Genomic DNA, 20596 nt, shown 5'->3' with positions numbered 1-20596 from the left:
GCCTATGAACTTACAAGTTAAAGAACAAACAATGCAATTATCACAACGCATACACTATATATACAAAGGTATGTGGACACCCCTTCAAATGATTGGAATTGGCTATTTCAGCCACACCCATTGCTGACAGGTGTATAAAATCAAGCACACCGCCATGCAATCTCCATAGACAAACACTGGCAGTGGTGGCCTTACTGAAGAGCTCAGTGACTTTCAACATGGCGCCGTCATAGGATGCCTGTTTCCAACAAGTCGGTTTGTGACATTTTTGCCCTGCTAGAGCTGCCCCGGTCAACTGTAAGTGCTGTTATTGTGAAGTGGAAACGTCTAGGAGCAACAGCGGCTCAGCTGCAAAGTGGTAGGCCACACAAGCTCATAAAACTGCTTAGTGCTGAAGTGTGTAGAATGGTCTGTCCTCGGTTGCAACACTCACTACCAAGTTCCAAACTGCCACTGGAAGCAACATCAGCACAAGAACTGTAATCCAGGAGTTTCATGAAATGGGTTTTCTGTGGCCGAGCAACTGGAGTGGTGTAAAGCTCACCGCCATTGGACTCTGGAGCAGTGGAAAAGCATTCTCTGGAGTGATGAATCACACTTCACCATCTGGCAGTCTGATGGACAAATCTGGATTTGGCGGTACCTGCCTCAAAGCATAGTGCCAACTGTAAAGTTTGGAGGAGGAGGAATAATGGTCTAGGGCTGTTTTCATGGTTCGGGCTAGTCCCTTAGTTCCAGTGGAGGGAAATCTTAACACTACAGCATACAATGACATTCTAGACGATTCTGTGCTTCCAACTTTGTGGTAACAGTTTTGTGATGGTCTTTTCCTGTTTCAGCATGACTATGCTCCTTTGCACAAAGTGAGGTCCATACAGATGGTTTGTTGAGATTGGTGTGGAAGAACTTGACTTGCCTGCACAGAGCCCTGACCCGAATACCATCGAACACCTTTGGGATGAATTGTAATGTTGACTGAGAGCCAGGCCTAATGCTCTAGTGGCTGAAAGGAAGCAAGTCCCCACAGCAATGTTCCACTATCTATTGGAAAGCCTTCTCTGAACAGTGGGCTGTTATTTTTTATTTAACCTTTATTTAATTAGGCAAGCCAGTTAAGAACACATTTTTATTTACAATGACCGCCTACACCGGCCAAACCCGGACAACGCTGGGCCAATTGTGCCCCTGCCCTATGGGACTCCCAATCACGGCCGGTTGTGAAACAGCCTGGAATCAAACCAGGGTGTCTATAGTGACGCCTTAAATACCGAGATGCAGTGCCTTAGAGGGGACCAACCCCTTGTGCCAAAGGGGACCAACTCCACATTAATGCCCATGATTTTAGAATGATATGTTCGACAAGCAGGTGTCCACATACTGTTTTCAACTGGTGTATGTTGTTGTTTTTTCTGGCTTGGCTTTCCCAGTGATTTTACTCACACATCTCTACTGCTCTTTAGTGGTTATTAGTACCAGAGATGGTTAGAATCTATACCGCCTCTGGTTATTACCCCTCCATGAAATGACTGACAAACAGACATAATTAACAGTTTTATTGACTTTTATGGTGCATTAATGGAACCTTGTTTCATTACGGACTGGAAAGGAGGCTACAAAATACAATTTTGTGGTTGAAATTATTTTTCACCACATGAGAGACCTTTCACATTGATTCATCTGATTTTGCCTGTGTCCAGCTCTGCATGGGAAGGTGTTTTACCACTTGGCTGTGGTAGGTCTGATAGTGACAGTAGTATGCATTGAGAAAATACAGATATGGGACACTAATACAAGGCATCATACTTAGTCATGCTCACACATGGTCAGGAAGGAAATTATATGACAAATAATGATCAGTTAAAAATCATCTACTATATCATGTCCTTGACACAGTCACACACACACACACACACACACACACACACACACACACACACACACACACACACACACACACACACACACACACACACACACACACACACACACACACACACACACACACACACACACACACACACACACAGAGAGAGAGAGCTCTGTATGCTTCTATAACTGTATAGAGACATTTTGTTTTTACAGTGTCTCTACCTTTTTGTGTGGCCTACCATTTTTTTTGTAAATATATATACAATACTGCCACCTCGTGGCACAAAGTTAAATGCACTCGGGTTTTGGTGGAAATTCCGGAAACAATTTATGGTCAATAACTAGTAGGTTTCCATCGACAACAGATTTGAATGTGAATATTTAAGTATCCGTATAAAGAAAATATGCGCATTTTCCCACCAGTGGTGTTTCCAAGAAACTGACTTGTTGCTGATAAAAATCTGGGCGTGATGACGTATTTTAATATTTATTGGAAAAGAGCATCAATAATCACCGCGCACTTTCACCCCCCTGTGAAATTCATCATAAATTATTTAATCTGTAGCCTAATAAACTGCATGGTTTCTCAAATCGTAGTGGGAGGGGCACCCACACGTCATCTTCGTGTGACTCCCAAGTTTAGTTTGATATGATGGTTACTAGATCAACATTTGCGAATATTTCCACAACCATATTACCCATCATTCCCTTTACCAACAAAAAAGGATCCTACCATGTAGAGAGGAACACATTACCTGTCTGCATTTATATAATTGTACCGAAACGTCCTGTTTCCATTACAGCTTTCGGATTTTTTCCATAGGATATGAATATACTCATCTAAAAACCGTGGATGGAAACATGGTTATTAGCTAGGTTTCCAACCAGGTGGCAACAGATGCATATATTCCCAAATCAGCAAAAATAAAATATGATAATTTTCTCTCCAGCGGTATGTTTCCATTAAACTGAGTTGTTGAACATCAAAATCACTGCGTGATGACGTGAAACATTCGATTTTAAAAGTTAAAGTTCAATGTGTTTTCGTCGCATTTTCAACTACGGATAATTGTCACAAAAACTATTTTGTTCAAAAGCAAATGTGCCTACTCGGTCAAAAAAATGTAAAATACAGAATGACATTATCCGCATAAATCTGCTGATGGAACGTGGTTAGAGAAATATACGGCAGAGATGTTCTTTAAGTTGAAAAAGGTTTTGTAGAAGGTGCAGTAAGTACTATTATAGACGTTCTATTTTTAGTACGTTACAATCATGGAAAATATAATTCCATTCTGGTTCTGTGTAACCTTCTATCAGTAGTATCCCGAAAGGGGTTTATATTTTACATGAGAGGTCGGGGCAGATCCATGTCCCGCAAGGCATCTCACAAAGTAGGCGAGTCACCTAAACAGGCGGACCTGTACCCGTTCAAAAATTGATCTCGCAAATCTAGGCGAGGACACGGGCGTCACCCCGCGTCGTTATTTTCCTTACTCATCAGTTTAAGGCATAACCAATCGATGGTCGAGGGCAGTACTTACCTCTATATGCAGACTATTACACTCGTGGTGTTTACCATTGGCGTTCACTTCAAAAGTATAAACCTACAGCTGCATTTTATTTCTTTGAGCGCATTATGTGATACCGAATTGTACATTTTCATTCCTCCATTTAATCAGGTAAAATATAGCTTTTCTTCGAGATTTTACTTATTTACACTTAGTTTCAAGTGAGTTTGAGCGCAAAGGTTGATGGGAAAGATAAAACGTTTCATTTACTCCGCATTTTTGTTTTTACTTCGTGAAGAGCAATCGATACCAGAGGTCTCTAAGGCTGTGTAATTGATTTATATTTGTTTGTTTTATGTTACAAGTATAATCTTTTGTTAATTGATGACCAATGGCATTGATGTGATCATTGACACTTCACATAACCTAATAGGCCTTTAAAACCCCCCAAAAATATGAATTTATCTTAAAATAATACACTCTGGTTTTTAGATCTTGCTAAACAAATGTAAGAGTTAAACAGATCTGTATTGGTATTTCAAACAATATATACACACACATATATATATATATATATATATAATTGAAATATATCAACAATGTAGTTTTTCAAGGAGCTCTCGAATAAATATTTTATTGAGTTCGCCATTTTTGATCCAACTTGCCTTCCATAGTTTCTTCTCCGTCCAGTTACGATCATTCACGCGCTTGAGTGAAAGAAGATGGAAGACATTTCTTTGGACGAAGTGATACGTCGACGCGGTTTCAACAACAAAGAAACAGTTAAAATGTATTAATTTAGCAATTTATGAGTTTGAATGCAATTTATGAACGGTATGCCTTGAGTTGTATCATTCAACGTAATGAAAAAAATAATTTTCCAGAAAGCCTAGGCTATTTCAATTCCTCAGCGGTCCTGTTCAAGGCCTGTAGTCGCCGTTGGATTAGCTACTATATCGTTTCACTTCAGTAACTGATTTCCCTAATATCAACGAACCAAATACGCACAGCTAGCTATTTATCAGGGCTCCGTTTAACTAGTTAGCTAACAAGGTAAAAAATAATGTTTTATCAGCATTTGATGACGGTAAGTTAGCTATCGTAAGGTTAACAGGTCGCTGGAATGTACGTTAGGTAGTTAGCTATAAACTAACCATGGTTACACACGCGAAAACGCATAGCTAGCTAGTTAGTATACCTATAGATATGGTACAGAGCGCGAGAACCTCTACCTAGAGCCATATGTAGTCAACTAGTTGTAGCCTAGTCCTCCATGATCTAATATTCACATTTTGGAAAACACAAGGAGCGCATATCGGAACAGCTAACGTTATACTATTTTTTTCGCTTTGAGTATACCTAGAGAGCCATACTGAATGTATGGCTTAATCAAATAATATAGCTGGTCTTATACGCGCTAAATGTGGATATTAGATCATGTAGGATTAGGCTACAACTAGTTGACTACCAATGTCGACCTCTTGTCTTTCAGGCCTATGTTCGGCAGGGGTGCAGGAGGGGTCGGGAGGACCTTTGATGCTCGACAGAAAATTGGGATGACGGATGTCAGACAGAGACTTGGTGGAGGAGGGGGACCCGGTAACCAAAAAACAGACCTGGATACATTTTCAATAGTATCAAATATTCAATGGAATTACTTTGTTGGAACTCAAACAATTATTTAATTCTGAACTTCTTTTGGAGCGATGCTCAAGGTAAAATAATAATACATTTTGCCAGAGTTGAAGCAGGTATTTTTTGTGAGGACCTGCCTGTTGCCCTGTTGAAAAATGCTTATTGAGACTCAAACAAAACATCTATGTATATGCCTGATCTGGATGTCTCTTACCTAAGCCCCATTACAAAATAATCTGTTTCAAACTACACATTTTGCTGTTGGACTATATTACATTCTGTTAAGCATTCTTAAGGTGTGTTAGCTGGGGCAAATCAGATCAGACATTGGAATTGGTTCTTGCCTTCTGCTCACTCTTGTTCTGCTCTTGCTTCCTCCAGCTTTCCAAGTGAAGGATGCAAGAGAGAAACTTGGCCAGAAAGATGCCCGCTTTCGAATCCGTGGCGGAGGAGGAGCAGGTGGGGTCCAGGATGCCCGACAGATGATCAACTCACGGAAAGGAGGACAGAATACATTTAATGTTACCCCACAGAGTTTACAGCAGATACCAGCAGCACAGCTACAGACACATGTGCAGCAGATACAGATACACACTACCAATGACATTGCCAGTGCAAATGCCAGGCAGTTTACCCCCAACCTACAAGGAATGAACATTAGAGCTGGGGTTACGCCACAGCTGGGGGGTGCACCTAACAGGATGATGGATGCTCGTGATAGGCTGAGCCTCAAGAGGAGCATTGGAGCTCCACCAAGCCCAGGAATGGTGGCACCCATGAAGATCACCAAAACCATCCAGGTAAGTGATCAGGCTGACAGTTGGCTCCAAAGTGACAGTAACCACAGGTCCAGGATCTTCTCTAATATTATCCAGGCTTAGCTACTAGACAGAATTGGCCCACTTGTCACTCAAGATCTGCACGGATAAGAGAAAATGCAAATTCTTGTATAGTTTATAGTGGTAAAGCATAGCCTCACTCCAAACATAGTTGATAGCTAAAGTTAATTGGAAATTAGTTTAAAATTCAACTAGGCTTATTTTCTATTTAGTTATTGGTAGCATGCTTTTAGAGTCAAATATATTAATTTACCATATGAATAATGATTTTATTTAACTTTTTTTTTTAGCAGCAAAGGCCGGTAGGGATGTCAAGTGGGATCCATATGAACATGCCAAGCAGGGGTTCCCAGGTAAGGGGCATTTTTTTTAAAATATAAAAATCAGAAGGTTAGATGGCAGAATTGATTCAAATTTGCTTTAGAGTATATCAACTGAATTTGGTTGATTTCTCCTGGTCATGCGCCACCGCAATGCATATGTGAGTGAGTAACTTACCATCTCTCGCTCAGTCTTTCTCAGGTGATGATGATATCCCTAGCAAACAGATGAAGACGACTACTGGCAACCACATGCTACAGTCACGGGTGCGAAGACTGTTAGATTTTCTTAAATATTCTCTTTCTGTTGCTTTTCCCTAAATTATCTGTAATTCTTTATTATTCAATGTAACTCAAATATCCCTTTAATACTGCCACACTGGCTATATTGGTGTCTCACTCTCAAAACTTTCCATTCATTAATTGAAAAGTTTCAATGCTTCCTCTCTTTCTCAAAAGTTTCAATGCTTCCTCTCTTTCTCCAACAGCCTGGTACCCTGGGCTGCCCTTTCACTATGTCAGCCCCCATCACTAAAGTAGTCAAAAACGATGCGTACACCGCTCCTCGTCCCCCAGTGCCTGTGGCACCCACAAGGCCCAACCCTAGTGTAGGGGCCTCCCGCTCCTCTGCTCTCGCCTTACAGCCCATCTCCAGGACCCTCAGGCAGGCAGGGCCCACAGCGGAGACCAGCTCCCAGCCTCCTCCACCCCCACAGGTCAGTATCCACATGTCTATTCACCCAGCTACTTGAGCACTGGATTACATAAGGTCATCTCTATAGGAATGTGTTGGTAGGGGTGCTAGCAGATACCAATAGACTTCCAGTTATTGTGCTAATGCTAGTTATCATTGGCTTGCAAAACTACCTCTAACTTCATACTGGACAGAGACATCCAAATGGTATCCACAAGTTCATCTGACTCTGGGGAAGTAGATAAATGGCCTCCTTGTCAGAAGTATCTCTAACCCAGCGGTGGGCAATTCCATTCCTCGGGGTCCTGATTGGTGTAACAGCTTTGCCCCAGCTAACACACCTGACTCCAATAATCACCTAATCATGTTCTTCAGTTTAGAATGAAGTTTGATTAATCAGTTGTTTGTTACGGATGGAGAAAAGGTGTGACACTAATTTTACAAGCGGTAAAATTAGTTCCAAACAGTACAATTTTGCTAGGACTGTCTGGGAGTGGTCTGAGTGAGGAGGTGAAAACTGAAAACTAGCTGTTATTGGCAGAGAGCTTTGGAACTCTTTATGTCTATTGACTAATATACCACAAAGTGAGGTCACCAGGCAGGCCAAAACTCCATCCCACCTCAACAGGCTGAAATTTCAAGTAGTCTTTTCAAATGGCTCCTACACTAAAAATGCTTTATAATTTTCACAGTATTATTCCAACTTATTTGGAATAGTTTGGAAATGTATATAAACCTCAGGAAAGTCACATTTTGGACTGCACTGGGCCTTTATCATCACTAATTGGCAGCGTAGCAATCCTCTGGATCAGTATTCAACCTACTTCACATATGTCAGAGTCAAGGCCCGCGGGCCACATCCGGCCCGCGAGAAGGTTTTTTACGGCCCCTGGGATGATCTTGATTTGTTATTAGAACCGGCCCGCAGACCGCAGCAAGCCGGCAGCCCGCAGATCTTTTACACGCACCAATACTACATTTCCCACAATGCAACGGTGACGCACCGAGCAGTAGGCTGCTTCATTTCAATATTTATTGGCACAGCAGATACGGGAAAAGATGCAAGAGGAAAACGCGACAGGTGAGCTGACAGCTTATCATTGTATCATACACCAGGAAGCGTTGTGCGGTAAAGCCTTGAAAATGGAGCATGTAATGAGCATCATCACGCGCACAGTTAACTTTATCAGAGCCAAAGGTTTGAATCACCGCCAGTTCAAGGCATTTCTGACGGAGTTAGAAACGGAGCATGGTGATTTGCCTTATCACACAGAGGTGCGATGGCTAAGCCAGGGAAAGGTGCTTCAAAGATGTTTCGAGCTTCGTGAGGAGATTTGTCTGTTCTTGGACAGCAAAGGGAAAGACACAACACAACTCCGAGACGAAATGTTTCTGTGTGAAATGGCTTTTCTGTGTGACATTACGAGTCATCTGAATGCAATGAACTTGCAGCTGCAGGGTCGGGATCGTGTCATCTCTGATATGTACAGTACAGTGAAGGCATTTAAAACCAAACTGACTCTGTGGGAGACGCAGATGCGGAAAGAAAATTTGAGCCACTTTCCCAGCTGCCAGACCATGAAAGAGAAGCTCTCTACCAGTGCGTTCCCGAGCGCACAGTTGGCTGATAAAATAGGTATGCTTGCCGCTGACTTTCGACGCCGATTTGCTGACTTTGAAGCACAAAAAGCAGGTTGGAACTGCTCGGTAACCCATTTGCTGTTGACGTGGAAAGCTCACCACCAAACCTCCAAATGGAGTTGATTGACCTCCAATGCAATGATGCACTGAGGGCAAAATATGCGGCAGTGGGTGCTGCGGAGTTCGCCCGTTTCCTCCCGACACAATGCCCCAGCTGCGCATCCAGGCTGCTCAAACGTTGTCTATGTTTGGCAGCACATACCTGTGTGAACAACTGTTTTCTTTGATGAACTTGAACAAAACATCACACAGAAGTCGACTTACTGCTGAACACCTCCACTCAATTCTGAGGATTTCCTCAGCTCAGAGCCTTACCCCGAACATTGATGAACTTGTGGAAAAGATGGGACACCACCAAGTATCACCCTCAACCTCAAACAAGTGAACATTACTGTGCAATCACATATTTAGAGTTTTTACTCAGTTCAAGTTTAAAAGTTAAAGTTTAATATTTGTTTTCACTGCATGTTACTTCTCCTTAAACAAAGTGTTGTTTTTGATTAATAGATTTTTGCACTTTATTTTATTGTATTTCAATCCAATTATATTTTAAAAATATTTCAGTTGAGTGGATGATAGAAAATTGCTATTATTGTTTTTTTCTTTGAAGTAAATTTAGCCCACTTTTGCTAAAATAGAAAATATAGGCTACTGATGGTGCCTTGAATACCGGTTTCTTTCATTTAATGTTCATGTTATGGGGATTTTTATATAAAGGAAATTTGTCTTTTGTGTCTGTTGAAAATTAAAGATTACTGACAGAGCCATAAGAAAATATTGCTTTATTTATCTGATCATATTGGAATATATTTGTTAGGTTTTCAGTAGGTTCAATTAGGTTCACTAGACTATATGCGTCATTTAAAAAATTTTCAATGAACATTTGAACAGTCCGGCCCTCGGCTTGTAGCTAAATTTTTTATTTGGCCCTCCGTCCATTTGACTTTGACACCCCTGACCTACTTCTTTCTCGTTGACGATAGATGAACGTAATGCCTACCATTGGCTTGTTGTGTTGGTGTGAGCTGTATATGTATTTGATTGTAAAGTGTTTTGGTGCACCCCTTCAGCCTACCTTCAGTCCTCTGGAGGGGACTAAGATAACAGTGAATAATCTGCACCCCCGTGTCACTGAAGAGGACATAGTGGTAAGTGCCTCATGCTGTTCAGTTCTCTACTGTTTTAGATTCTCTAGCTGTGTGTGTAAATTGCAGACCTGCTTACGATGCAGCCATGACTCATTTATCACATTCAACTGACCTTTTTCCTGTGTTCTTGTGACGGTCCACAGGAGCTGTTCTGTGTGTGCGGTGCCTTGAAGCGAGCGAGGCTGGTGAAGGTGGGGATTGCTGAAGTGGTGTTTGTGAGGAAGGAGGACGCTGTGAGCGCCTATAGGAAATACAACAACCGCTGTCTGGATGGTAAGGGCCTTCAGCAAGGGCAACATTTATTTCAAGGTTGATTTTTTTTGGGGCACCAGCCTCTGGTAATGAGGCAGGTGATGATGAATAGTTATCTTAAAAGGCATTGGTTTTACTTTAAATCTTTATTCATTCTCTTCCTAAGGCCAGCCCATGAAGTGCAATCTTCACATACAGGGGAATGTCATCACTTCAGACCAGCCCATTCTTTTGTAAGTCTCTGTTATATTCATATTTCTCACTGCCCCCTTGGTTGCATAAAATCTTACATGGACCTCATTATCTCTCACAGGAGGCTCAGTGACACTCCAGGCAGTGGAAGGAAAGAAGGCCTGCCCCTCTCTTTGTCTCGCCCCGGGGGTCGTCCAGCCTCCTCTCAGCCCACACCTGAGGTGGATCCCCAGACCATCCTCAAGGCCCTGTTCAAATCTACTGTCCAGAACCCCTCTACCACAGAGTCTCCTGGTTCACAGTGCACAGCCTTCCGCATTAAGATATAACTTTCTAGTACATCCACACAACAAATAATACATCCACCCTCCTGTTTGACAGAGACGTCCACTGACATGATCAAATAGCATGATACTGTATTTGTATAACTTTGACAGATCATTGGCAGGTTGTAACATCTCAAATTAACACACTGATGCCGTCGTCCAGATTTTTAGGAAAGAAAAATATTTGTAGCCGTGGCATACTACATAGATGCATGTCTCATAACGGACCAATGTGAGGCAGTCTGATTTGTTCATTTATTGTTTTAATCAAATTTGGTGGGGGGATAAACTGGACAGTTGTGGGTATTTTTTGTATCACATGGTTCACTTTTACAACTGTTCAAATAGTTCACATTGAACACCCCTCTTGGAATCATGATGTTTTGTGCTGGTTGGAGTCCCCCCCCAACCAATGGTCTCACTATGACCTGATGCACGAACTCATGAAGATACTTGTACTGTGAACTACAGGCAGCAGTGGTTCTTGTACTGGACATAATACACATTTTTATTTCAGAATGACTTGTACACATGCTCGTATTTTGTTGTGGTATTTGGTTTGCTGTTCTTTTTGTGGCATTCAGGTTCTATGCTTATTTGTGGCTGTTATTTTACTTTTTATTGCTTTTTGTGCAGCTTAGAGAAGTCATGCTAATTTGCTCAACTTATGTTCAACTGTCTGTAAATTGCTTTTTACAGCTGCCTTTTATGTCAGTCATGAAGATATGGTAGTGAGGTCAGATCTATGTACAAGTTAATTACTGCCAATAAATATGTTGCTTTATAAAGACGTGTTCATATTGATGTGTGTGTGTGTATATAAATCATTGGTTCATATCCTTATTTCACAATAGAATTTTGATCATTTTGCATTTGTGTCTTTAGGTCTGTCTGCTAGACAGACGGGTTCACAAAACCTTTTGGGGCTGGAGATCCCTTTTGTGATAGCAAATTCAGCAGGGACCCCCTTATAAACATTACAACACGAGTGCAATTTTGTTTTAAATGGCCTACAAGGTGTGTGCATTGCTGGGTGAACTCAGGCCCTGGGAAGAAGAATTAAGACCCTGCTCTTGGCAGAGAAAATTAGCCGTTGTTGCAGCAGCTTTAATTCTACACATTTTGCCATGAGGCAGAGAAACTGCTGTTTTAAAGCTTTAATTTGGGAATATAATTGAGTTAACATAAATGGTGTACTGTGAATACCAATATCCCTGAGCCTCCCTAGGCCCATATTGCCCAGGGTTAAAGACATAAATTGTAGATACGTTAAATGTATTTCACAGATCCCTTGGCCAACCATCGTATAATCTGTTAGTCATTAAAAAAATGAAATGTAAAACATATGTTGAGATCTGGCCGCGGACCCCTGCAGTACACCTGGGCCTCACTTTGAGAACCCCTGTGATAGACAGCTAGAGCCTCTTAAAAAGTAGTATTAACATTTTTGGTGGGGGGGATTTGTATGAAGCATATTTAGACTACAACCAATCCATTTCCACTTCCTGTGTGAAAGGTCGTAAAGAAGATGGCGCCGTCCAGGTCGAAACATGCCAACCATACTTGTGTTATTCCAGGAGGTTTTACGGGTAACCATTGCTAAGATAACACACATAAAAGGAAAATGTGTTAAAAAATATAATTTGAGGTTAGTTAGTTCGCTCATGATCTCATGGTTTCAACCATGCTAGCTAACTCCACAACGTATGTCGAACACTGAACTTAAGCTTTCTTCAAGACCAAACTTTGTAAACACATGAGTCGAGGTTGTTGACGCCTTATGGTGTTTAAAGATTAAAATCGGTCAACTTGATGTCGATATTATTTGGACTGCATCCCCTAAGACTACATCATGTAGCTTAAGCAAAGATTGTCTACTATGTTTTACTCTCAGGCTAAAGCCATTCGTAACCTCTGCGTCTCCCTGGAGTTGTAGACAATGTATTAGGACCTGCCTAGACAGATGACTGTTTTGACTGTCTTTTGACTTAACCACTCTTCTCAGTGCTTTCTCTACAGTTCAGTACTGACATTGTTGCCCAGCACAAAATATGTGTAAAAGAGCACAAAGACCCCTCGACAGAACACTGTTTGTCCTTAACATTCCTCCATATTGCTCTGAGGTACGTTTGGTAATTGACAGTCTTTACAATCAGTGTGCATGTGATTGTTGTACTATTAGCAAGTCTACAGAAAAATGAAATGTTTGTGCTACAGCTGTCTGTGGCCAAATAAGGTATAAAAGTACTAATCTCTTTCTGCTGTCTTTCAGGGTGTCATAAAGGAGCTCTTCTCTCAGTTTGGTCCTGTTCAGTCTGTGGAGCTGAGGGAGAAGCCAGGGTCCTTTGAGCACTCAGGACCCAAGCTGGCCAAGTATTTCACACCAGCACAAAAACAGGTATGCCCTGAATCCAGACAACGAAGCTCAGTGTTCAGATCAGATTGATTATTGAAGTGCTTATGGACAGATTGATTATTGAAGTGCTTATGGACACCCTTTCGGTATTGAGCCTTTTCTGTTTCCATTCCCCACAGAGGTTCAGAGTGGGTTACATCGTGTTTCAGAAGGCCATCAGTATTACAGCAGTGAAGTCCCATCTCCATGATGTCCCATTGGTTGTTTCCACAGAGCAGCAACCTGTGTGGACAGGTCTACAGAGTGAGTGAGCTTTAAAGTCCTCTTCTAGATGCTTGGTCTTTCTTTACTAAATGTTGGCATAATGTATTAAATTGGAAAGACATTTCACCCAGATTTAATACCATATTTAACATGCCTTTCACTTGTCTCACTTTGTTTCTTTGTCTTTAGAATGGATTCATCAGTACAAGCAGTCATTTGCTCAGCCAGACAAACTACAGGAGGCAGTTGACACCTTCATGCAGGATTACGATACGAGAAAAGAACAGGTCAGATTCTCCCTCAATGTCAACTCTTCATTTTGGTATTTGTTAACATACTTTTTTTGCTTCTTACCCAGGAGGCAGAGCGACAAAAGGAGGACGCTGAAGAGCAGCTGGAGGATGAGGAGGGCTGGGTAAAAGTTACCAGGGGTCAAAGCGGGACCAAGACCCGCCCCCACAATGAGGTATCCAATCAGAAAGCTCTGCAGAAGGAGAGCAGAAAAAGGAAGCAGAAGGAGCTCATGAACTTATATGCCATTTTAGCAGATGCTTTTATCCAAAGCGACTTACAGTCATGTGTGCATACATTCTACGTATGGGTGGTCCCGGGAATCGAACCCACTACCCTGGCGTTACAAGCGCCATGCTCTACCAACTGAGCTACAGAAGGACTTCTACACCTGGCAGCACAGAAACACACAGAAAGAACGTAAGTTATGGTTCCAGTCATTTGATCACAACAGAAGCACAATGTGTAGTGAAATCAGTATTTTCATTTTGTTCAGTCATTCTGGCTTCACTGCTAACTTTGCCCATATTACTCAGTCACTCTGCATTTTGAAAAGGGTTATTCTCTCTTTCAGACGTCGCTGAACTGAGGAAAAGGTTTGAGGAAGACAAACAGCGAATTGCTTTGCTAAGAGCACAGAGGAAGTTCCGACCTTACTGAATCAAGTTTCTTCTGAGATTCTCCCCACCATTGATGTCAATAAATCCATTTTTATAGTTTGTCACTGACAGTAATTTATGGAGTCTACAAGTTATTCAAAAGTTGTGAATCAATACCTTAGGATCACTTCAGGTTTTCCAACACTCTTATTCTGCTCTTTCTGGGGCTGTAGGATAGGAGGCTTTAATATCTGATATTTACTTTTCAGGTGCAGCGCTATGCACTCAGTTTACGTGACCTTTACAAAAGTGTCAAATGCAAACTGGATGCATTGGAATGCACATGGCCAGTGAAGGTATTTAAAGGTAGTTGAAATAAATACCAATTGTAATTAAGTGTTCATATAGGTGCTTTATTGGGCTTGTTCAATCTGTAGGCCAGTCTCATTGTTTCTGGTTTCCATTTCCACATCATTTTCTTTTACTTCTGCCACTTGACAACTCATCGACCATGAAGAGAACAGGAGGAAGAACAGGATGGAGGTACAGATGACAATGACAGAGTACATTGACACCTGAAATGCTGAAGGCCAGCAAGAGAAAATGTTAGTGTCAGTTTCATTCATACAGTAGCTGCGGGGTAAGTTGAGACACCCTTGTTTCTAAAAAGCCATACCGAAAATGTGTCATTTGACCAAATATTTAGGAAGATGTTATTTCATGGAGTCTGAAGGAAGAAACCACATGGAAAGAGGTAATCAAGTTAGTTCCAAAAAAAGTCAAATTAATTTGAGTTAATGTTTCAATCTAAACCAAAATGGATCATTTTAAAGATTGTTCTATACATCAGTTGGAGTCTATAAGCTTCCATGTGGTCCTCAACCTAGCATGAAAGTGCATTCCTTGTAGCTGTGTGGGTTGGGTTAATAGTCAAAATGTTTGCCTTGGAGTAAGTTGAGCCAACGGCAAGTGAGCAAATTTAAGAGTTCTTCCCAGGCATAATGCAAAGCATTATTGCTGGTATATGTTAAGTGTATAAAAAAAGTGCAACATTTGTTAGGTGTTAAGCCTGTGTTTAAATATGCTTAAATTGATTAAGACTAAATCAATTGTGATTGTGTTTGGGGAAAAATAGACATGATTTTAAAAAGATGGTAATATTTAATTCAGTACAAAAATGTGTAGGTAGCTTGACCCTGAGTAGTTGAGTCATGTTTTAAAAACGCTTAAATTAATTCGATTATTTCCTGGGATACACATCCTGAAATAAGTAGATATGTTAGAAGGAATGCATTTCCCTTGAGAGTGATGTTGACTATAAAAAATATAAAACATTAAAGGCTAAACTTACCCCACTCTCTCTTATTTGGAATGTGCTTACCTATATTCAGATGATCACTATGATTCTGTTCCTGTCCAGAACCATTCTGACCCAACAGCACAGGACCAAATGAGACTAACTGGGAGACTCGATCTGACCCAGACTCCCTCTTCTCCCTCTCACCATCAGGTGCTGGATGGAGGAGGATAAGACAGCATGACTATTGGATGAAATAACCAAATTCAGTGTTGGGGTGAATGTAAAACATAGGGACCTGAAACTCACAGGTGATGGAGCAGTGTTGTTTACACTCTTCCTCCTCTGTGCAGATCTCCACCCAGCAGTAAAAGTACACCTGAAAGACAAGATTCAGTAATCAGTGTTTTTCCCCAACCCTGGTCCTCCAGTACCCCAACAGAACACATTTCCGTTGTAGTCCTGGACAAACACACCTCATTCAACTCATTGAGGGCTTGATGATTAGTTGAATCAGGTGTGCTTGTCAGGGCTACAATGAAAATGTGTACTGTTGGGCCATCGATGACCAGGGTTGGGAAACACTGCAGCAGATGGAGGACCAAGAGATCTGTTTTGACAATTTATACTGAACAAAAAATGTAAACATAACATGCAACAATTTTACTGAATTACAGTTCATAAGGAAATCAGTCAATTGAAATAAATAAATTAGGCCCTAATCTATGGATTTCAGATGATTGGGCAGGGGCGCAGCCATGGGTGGGCCTGGGAGTACATAGGCCCAACCATTCAGAAATAGTTTTTCCCCGCAGAAGAGCTTTATTACAGACAGAAATCCTCAATTTCATCAGCTGTCCAGGTAGCTGGTCTCAAACAATCTCGCAGGTGAAGAAGCCGGATGTGGAGGTCCTGGGCTGGCGTAGTTACACGTGGTCTGTGGTTGTGTGAGTGGTTGGACATACTGTCAAATTCTCTAAAAACAGAGGCGGTGGCTTATGGTGGAGAAATTTAAATTCTGGCAGCAACTGTGGTGGACCTTCCTGCAGTCAGAATATCAATTGCACGCTCTCTCAAAACCGGAGACATCTGTGACATTGTGTTGTGACACAAAACTGCACATTTTAAAGTGGCCTTTTGTTGTCCCCAGAACAAGGTGCACCTGTGTAATGATCATGCTGTTTAATCAGTTTCTTGATATGCCACACCTTTGGATTATCTTGGCAAAGGAGAAATGCTCACTAACAGGGAATGTAAACAAATGTATGCACAACATTGAGAAATATGCTTTTTGTGTATATGGAAGAGTTCTGGGATCTTTTATTTCAGCTCATGAAACATGGGACCAACACTTTACATGTTGTGTTTATATTTTTGTTCAGTATATAGATTAGAAAAATGTTCAGATAACTAGGATAGACCTTACCTCCTCCACACTGGGATTGCCCGTCTCGGGGTCGAAGAAGGAAAATGTCTTGACATCAAACCTCCTGACCTGGGAGTGAGAAGTTGTCTTCCCCCGACTGTCCACTGGGACGGAACTCCTCATGCTGTCCAGAGGGTTAGGACAGCTGTCACAGGGAGAAGGAAGGGGGTGAGACTACTAAACCAATATTGACAGTCTTCATATTCACTGTGATTAATCTTGAGCCAGTATAGGAAAACTTTTGTCTCCCTCCCACTCACCCATCATAGAGTAGTGTCCATACGGAGTGTCTGGAGGCAGGGTAGGCAAAGCAGTCACGCACACGCAGGGAGAGACTGGGGTCAGGGGAGGGTGGAGTGATTGACACCTCCACATACACAGGCTTACGCAGATAGAGGGTCAGGGGCAGCTGGTCCTCAGGGAGGAAAGAGGTAAAGGACTCATCTGGAAAAAAGAAAAGGGCCAGGGTGATGGAGGTCTACCAGTGTAACCGTGTGTTGAAGTGACAACTCTTGATGCCATATGCTTGCAGTGATTGGATATGGCATCCCTTGCTTGGTCTGTGGAAACCATATTGTTTTACTACAGTACCTGTGGCTATCCTCATCTGCACTCGGACAGTCCCCAGTGCAGTCACAGGTGGAGGGTTAGTTGGGTTTAAGGACCACAGATCAGTGTGGAGGAGAGCTGACCCCTCATATTGACACTGGACCTGCAGACTACAAACCAAGTCTCATTCAAAACATTTACTCCATAATCGTTTCAAGCAATTAGGTTCTGGCTAACGCCATGATATGGTAAAGTAGTCCAAATTGTAGTGCACTGTCCACAGGCAGGAAGAGAAATAAGCAGCTACCTGAAGGGAGAATGTTTGCCTGTAATCTTTGGATGCAGTTCCTCAACCTCTACCTCATAGCTTACAACATCCCCATTCACCTGTAAATATAAGAGGGGGAAAGAGGTATTTTTGCATACCTAAGAGTATTCAACATTACAAGAAAAATCAGCATTATACTACTACTAGAGGTATTCAGGACAGCAATATACTACTGTAGAATAGGGCAGAAGGCAAACTAGACCTACTGACTCACCATCATCTTTGTGCCACACTCCCTCACCCCGATTTTAAAGACAGCTGTATCTGCAGAGGTAGCTACAGGAGAGCACTGTGGCTGACCCTTGACGGCAAGGTTGTTGGGGTTGAGTGGGGGGTTAGTGTCTGTCGCCTTCACAGAAAACACAAAATGGCCATCCAGAGAACAGGCTGAGAGCAAGAGGAGGAGACAGAAATAAAGAGTTATTCTTGACATTTAATCTCTGAAATCACTATGCGCCAATCTCACCAAGACAGTCACAATCCCTCTGCTGATACTTTCTTTCAGAAGCATGTTCTCCATTGTACAAAATACACACAAAGCTAATTCCATTACTGTTCATTCTGTAATAGCAAGTGGAGTCATGATCATCATAGCAGCATCCCAGTTTGAGACAGCCATCATTGGAGACATCCTGGGGCCCACAGTCCACACGCAAAACTCTATGGATGCTGCATTTTCCTGATCGTGCTGAAGGAAAGTAAATTGGAAGAATGAATTTTACAGAGGTGGCACTAAATGGTACTGTAATCACTATGTGGGATAAATCATCTAAAATTCACCCCCTATTAAATTATATGAACTCACAGGTGCGACCGATGATGGGTTTCTGGGCCATCTTCTTGAGTAGGGGGCAGCTAATATTGACCCTGTACCATTGATCCCCTGCGTCCAGCTGGACTCTCAAAGACACAACCACTGTGTCACCCTAAAGATAAAACAACGTGGTTTGATATGGCAAACAGGTTTACACACAGACCAAGACCTCTCAATGCAATGAACATCAAAAATACATGACCATACCTCAACCTGTGTATAGCAACTGTCATATCGACTCTGGAAAGAAAGAGTACCATTCTTCTCTCCCCTTCTCACGCCACAATGTTCTTTGTCTTTTGGCACAGGCACACTGACTCCAGACCTGTCTGGGGAAAATGAGATCAACCAGCATACCATACATTCTAATTAAACAAACAAATCTGCAGATATAGAGGGCTAAAATATAATGGCGATTTACCTTTTACACGCAAGTTGTGAAGAACCGCTTGACCAAACACTGCGCGTATTCGTCGGGCGGTGCAGGTAACTCGAGGTAGGGCATCTTGTGCTCTAGTTTGAGCGGTTTTCTGCTGCACGAGAGTTGAAAGGCATCGGTAATATGGCGCAAAGAATGCAAATATTACACAAATCATAAGTAGCATCGTTAGACTACAGGTTATGCTGTGTTTAATTGTGACAAAGGTAAAAATTTTGCGCGGTATTTGTGTAGTGAAGAAACGTGTCTTGTAAGACCAGTAATTAGAGTGATGAGGCAGGAAATTGCGTCAGGCTTTGTTAGCCGACCGGTGATTAAGTCAATTATCACAGTCTGACTGTATGTTGGCCTGCTGTATGTGATACATCCAGTGACTGAATGAATGATAACATTTTATTTTATGAATACATTTGATGTATTATTAAGGGATCCTTCCAACTTTTACCCATTTGTTTTCTTTAATAGCCTACTGTGGGGAAAAGTTTGGCTATATTGTGGACTTTCATTATAATTATATGTTGAGTCCAAAGGAAAATGAGGACATATCACCCTTGATTAAAAGATCAAAGTAAAGTGAAGGTAGTGTATGGCACATTTGCACTGTGCATGCAATATTACGCAATTCATTTTCACCTCAGGGTCAGTAAATGCAATTATTGCATAACAACCTCAATCCCCTTCTCTTCTCTCACAGTCACCATGCTCATTTCTCAGTCCCAATGGAAATGCTTGTACCGATTGCTTGTACCCACCCAATCTATGTTATGAGGCTTTTTAACATGAGCACTTATATTCATTGATGATGTGCTGCTTTTAATGTCAGTGTGTCCTTTGTTGTTTTATTGTGTATTTATTGGTGGTGTTATGTATTGGCTGGTTCAATCAAATGTGCACTTTTGGGGATTAATAAAGAACTATCTTATCGTATTACATAGCCAGGCCCATCTTTTTGCTACATATTAGAAGCCACAAAATGAAATAGAACGTTGTATCTTTATGCTGTAAACACTGTGTTCAGTAGGCCTACTGTCACTGTGGCCACGCATGGTATTGTCCCCCATGTAATGCAGACACAGAACAGGATGAAAATAGCTATATAGGACAACATTTGGAAGTCTACTTTTTGCATGTAGCAATTTGAGGAAGATCATAGAGCAAGATTACTTGTAAATTCATGTGATCTACATAATTGCAGCTAAATTAAAAGTTGTCCTACTGAGACAAGACAGGCCTCATGTCAGTTAAAAGTGGGATGGACATGATATACACATAGTTAAACTAAGTGATGAGAAAATATATTCACATTTAGTTTTTTTTCCGTATTCCATCCTTTTTTTGGACCATACATAAGTCATGACTCATGAGCCATAAACTGATTACACAATTGGCCTACTAGCTTTTCCATTACATGTGTTGGTTGTACAAGCAGAATTATATCATCCAATTTGGAATATATAGCCACCTGTTCTAGTATTGGACTACGACTGAGGCAAATTCGAAGCACATTCTATAAAAACATGACATAATGGATGATGTTTAAACAATAATCAATCATATATGAAAATCATTTACTTTCCTTAGGCCTACTCAGCTCTCTTCACAACCACAATGCTGTATTATTTCATCCAAACCAATCTCAAATGTCCCACCTAACCTCAACACACTAGATTTATATGACAATCTCAATTCAAAGGCTTGTTGACAATATGAGAAACAATGTTGGCAAACAGAACATTGCAGTCACAG

The 20596-nt window shown here is 41.4% G+C and overlaps 2 protein-coding genes, 1 non-coding gene and 1 pseudogene across 6 annotated transcripts; 2 read left to right on the top strand and 2 right to left on the bottom strand.

Moving 5' to 3' along the window:
• Positions 1-3228: 3228 nt before the first annotated feature.
• Positions 3229-3383, bottom strand: LOC124000935. Its single transcript, XR_006832699.1, has one exon. It is a non-coding gene; the product is annotated as a U12 minor spliceosomal RNA (small nuclear RNA).
• A 654-nt stretch (positions 3384-4037) lies between these two features.
• Positions 4038-11281, top strand: LOC124000344 (polymerase delta-interacting protein 3-like). 3 transcript variants are annotated; one of them, XM_046306636.1, is made up of 10 exons: positions 4038-4170; positions 4873-4979; positions 5397-5815; positions 6148-6207; positions 6367-6441; positions 6663-6890; positions 9640-9717; positions 9861-9990; positions 10136-10202; positions 10283-11281. In XM_046306636.1, the coding sequence occupies exons 1-10, from the start codon at positions 4103-4105 to the stop codon at positions 10488-10490; spliced, it is 1440 nt and encodes a 479-aa protein (XP_046162592.1). In that variant the 5' UTR covers positions 4038-4102; the 3' UTR covers positions 10491-11281. The 3 variants fall into 3 exon arrangements, with proteins under 3 accessions (XP_046162592.1, XP_046162591.1, XP_046162593.1); XM_046306635.1 differs by having other exon boundaries at positions 6145-6207; XM_046306637.1 differs by having other exon boundaries at positions 4076-5095; positions 6145-6207.
• Positions 11282-12000: 719 nt separating this feature from the next.
• Positions 12001-14117, top strand: LOC123998585 (annotated as a pseudogene).
• Positions 14118-14389: 272 nt separating this feature from the next.
• On the bottom strand, positions 14390-19142 carry LOC123998584 (zona pellucida sperm-binding protein 4-like). Of its 2 annotated transcripts, none has more exons than XM_046303561.1 (12): positions 18833-19142; positions 18619-18740; positions 18403-18523; positions 18151-18285; positions 17812-17984; positions 17577-17656; positions 17312-17439; positions 16981-17164; positions 16721-16865; positions 15604-15673; positions 15379-15510; positions 14390-14580 (listed from the first exon to the last, which is right to left on the bottom strand). In XM_046303561.1, exons 1-12 carry the CDS (start codon positions 19014-19016, stop codon positions 14411-14413), a joined length of 1644 nt encoding a protein of 547 aa, XP_046159517.1. In that variant the 5' UTR covers positions 19017-19142; the 3' UTR covers positions 14390-14410. The 2 variants fall into 2 exon arrangements, with proteins under 2 accessions (XP_046159517.1, XP_046159518.1); XM_046303562.1 differs by having other exon boundaries at positions 14396-14580; positions 18619-18736; positions 18833-18969.
• Positions 19143-20596: the final 1454 nt, after the last annotated feature.

Source organism: Oncorhynchus gorbuscha, linkage group LG16, assembly GCF_021184085.1.
Source record: "Oncorhynchus gorbuscha isolate QuinsamMale2020 ecotype Even-year linkage group LG16, OgorEven_v1.0, whole genome shotgun sequence".
Classification (NCBI taxonomy): domain Eukaryota; kingdom Metazoa; phylum Chordata; class Actinopteri; order Salmoniformes; family Salmonidae; genus Oncorhynchus; species Oncorhynchus gorbuscha.
Note: the sequence above shows the minus strand (reverse complement) of the source record. Positions and strands in the feature narration are given on the sequence as shown.

Bases quoted from the DNA above. Each gene is read 5' to 3' on its own strand.
- LOC124000344 (XM_046306635.1), top strand. From the start codon at position 4,103: ATGGAAGACATTTCTTTGGACGAAGTGATACGTCGACGCGGTTTCAAC. The intron at 4,980-5,396 runs GTAACCAAAAAA...TGCTTCCTCCAG, and splicing joins TGGTGGAGGAGGGGGACCCG to CTTTCCAAGTGAAGGATGCA. The intron at 5,816-6,144 runs GTAAGTGATCAG...TTTTTTTTTTAG, and splicing joins AGATCACCAAAACCATCCAG to CAGCAAAGGCCGGTAGGGAT.
- LOC123998584 (XM_046303561.1), bottom strand. From the start codon at position 19,016: ATGCTACTTATGATTTGTGTAATATTTGCATTCTTTGCGCCATATTAC. The intron at 18,286-18,402 runs GTGAGTTCATAT...ACTTTCCTTCAG, and splicing joins ACCCATCATCGGTCGCACCT to CACGATCAGGAAAATGCAGC. The intron at 15,511-15,603 runs GTGAGTTTCAGG...TCCTCCATCCAG, and splicing joins ACAACACTGCTCCATCACCT to CACCTGATGGTGAGAGGGAG.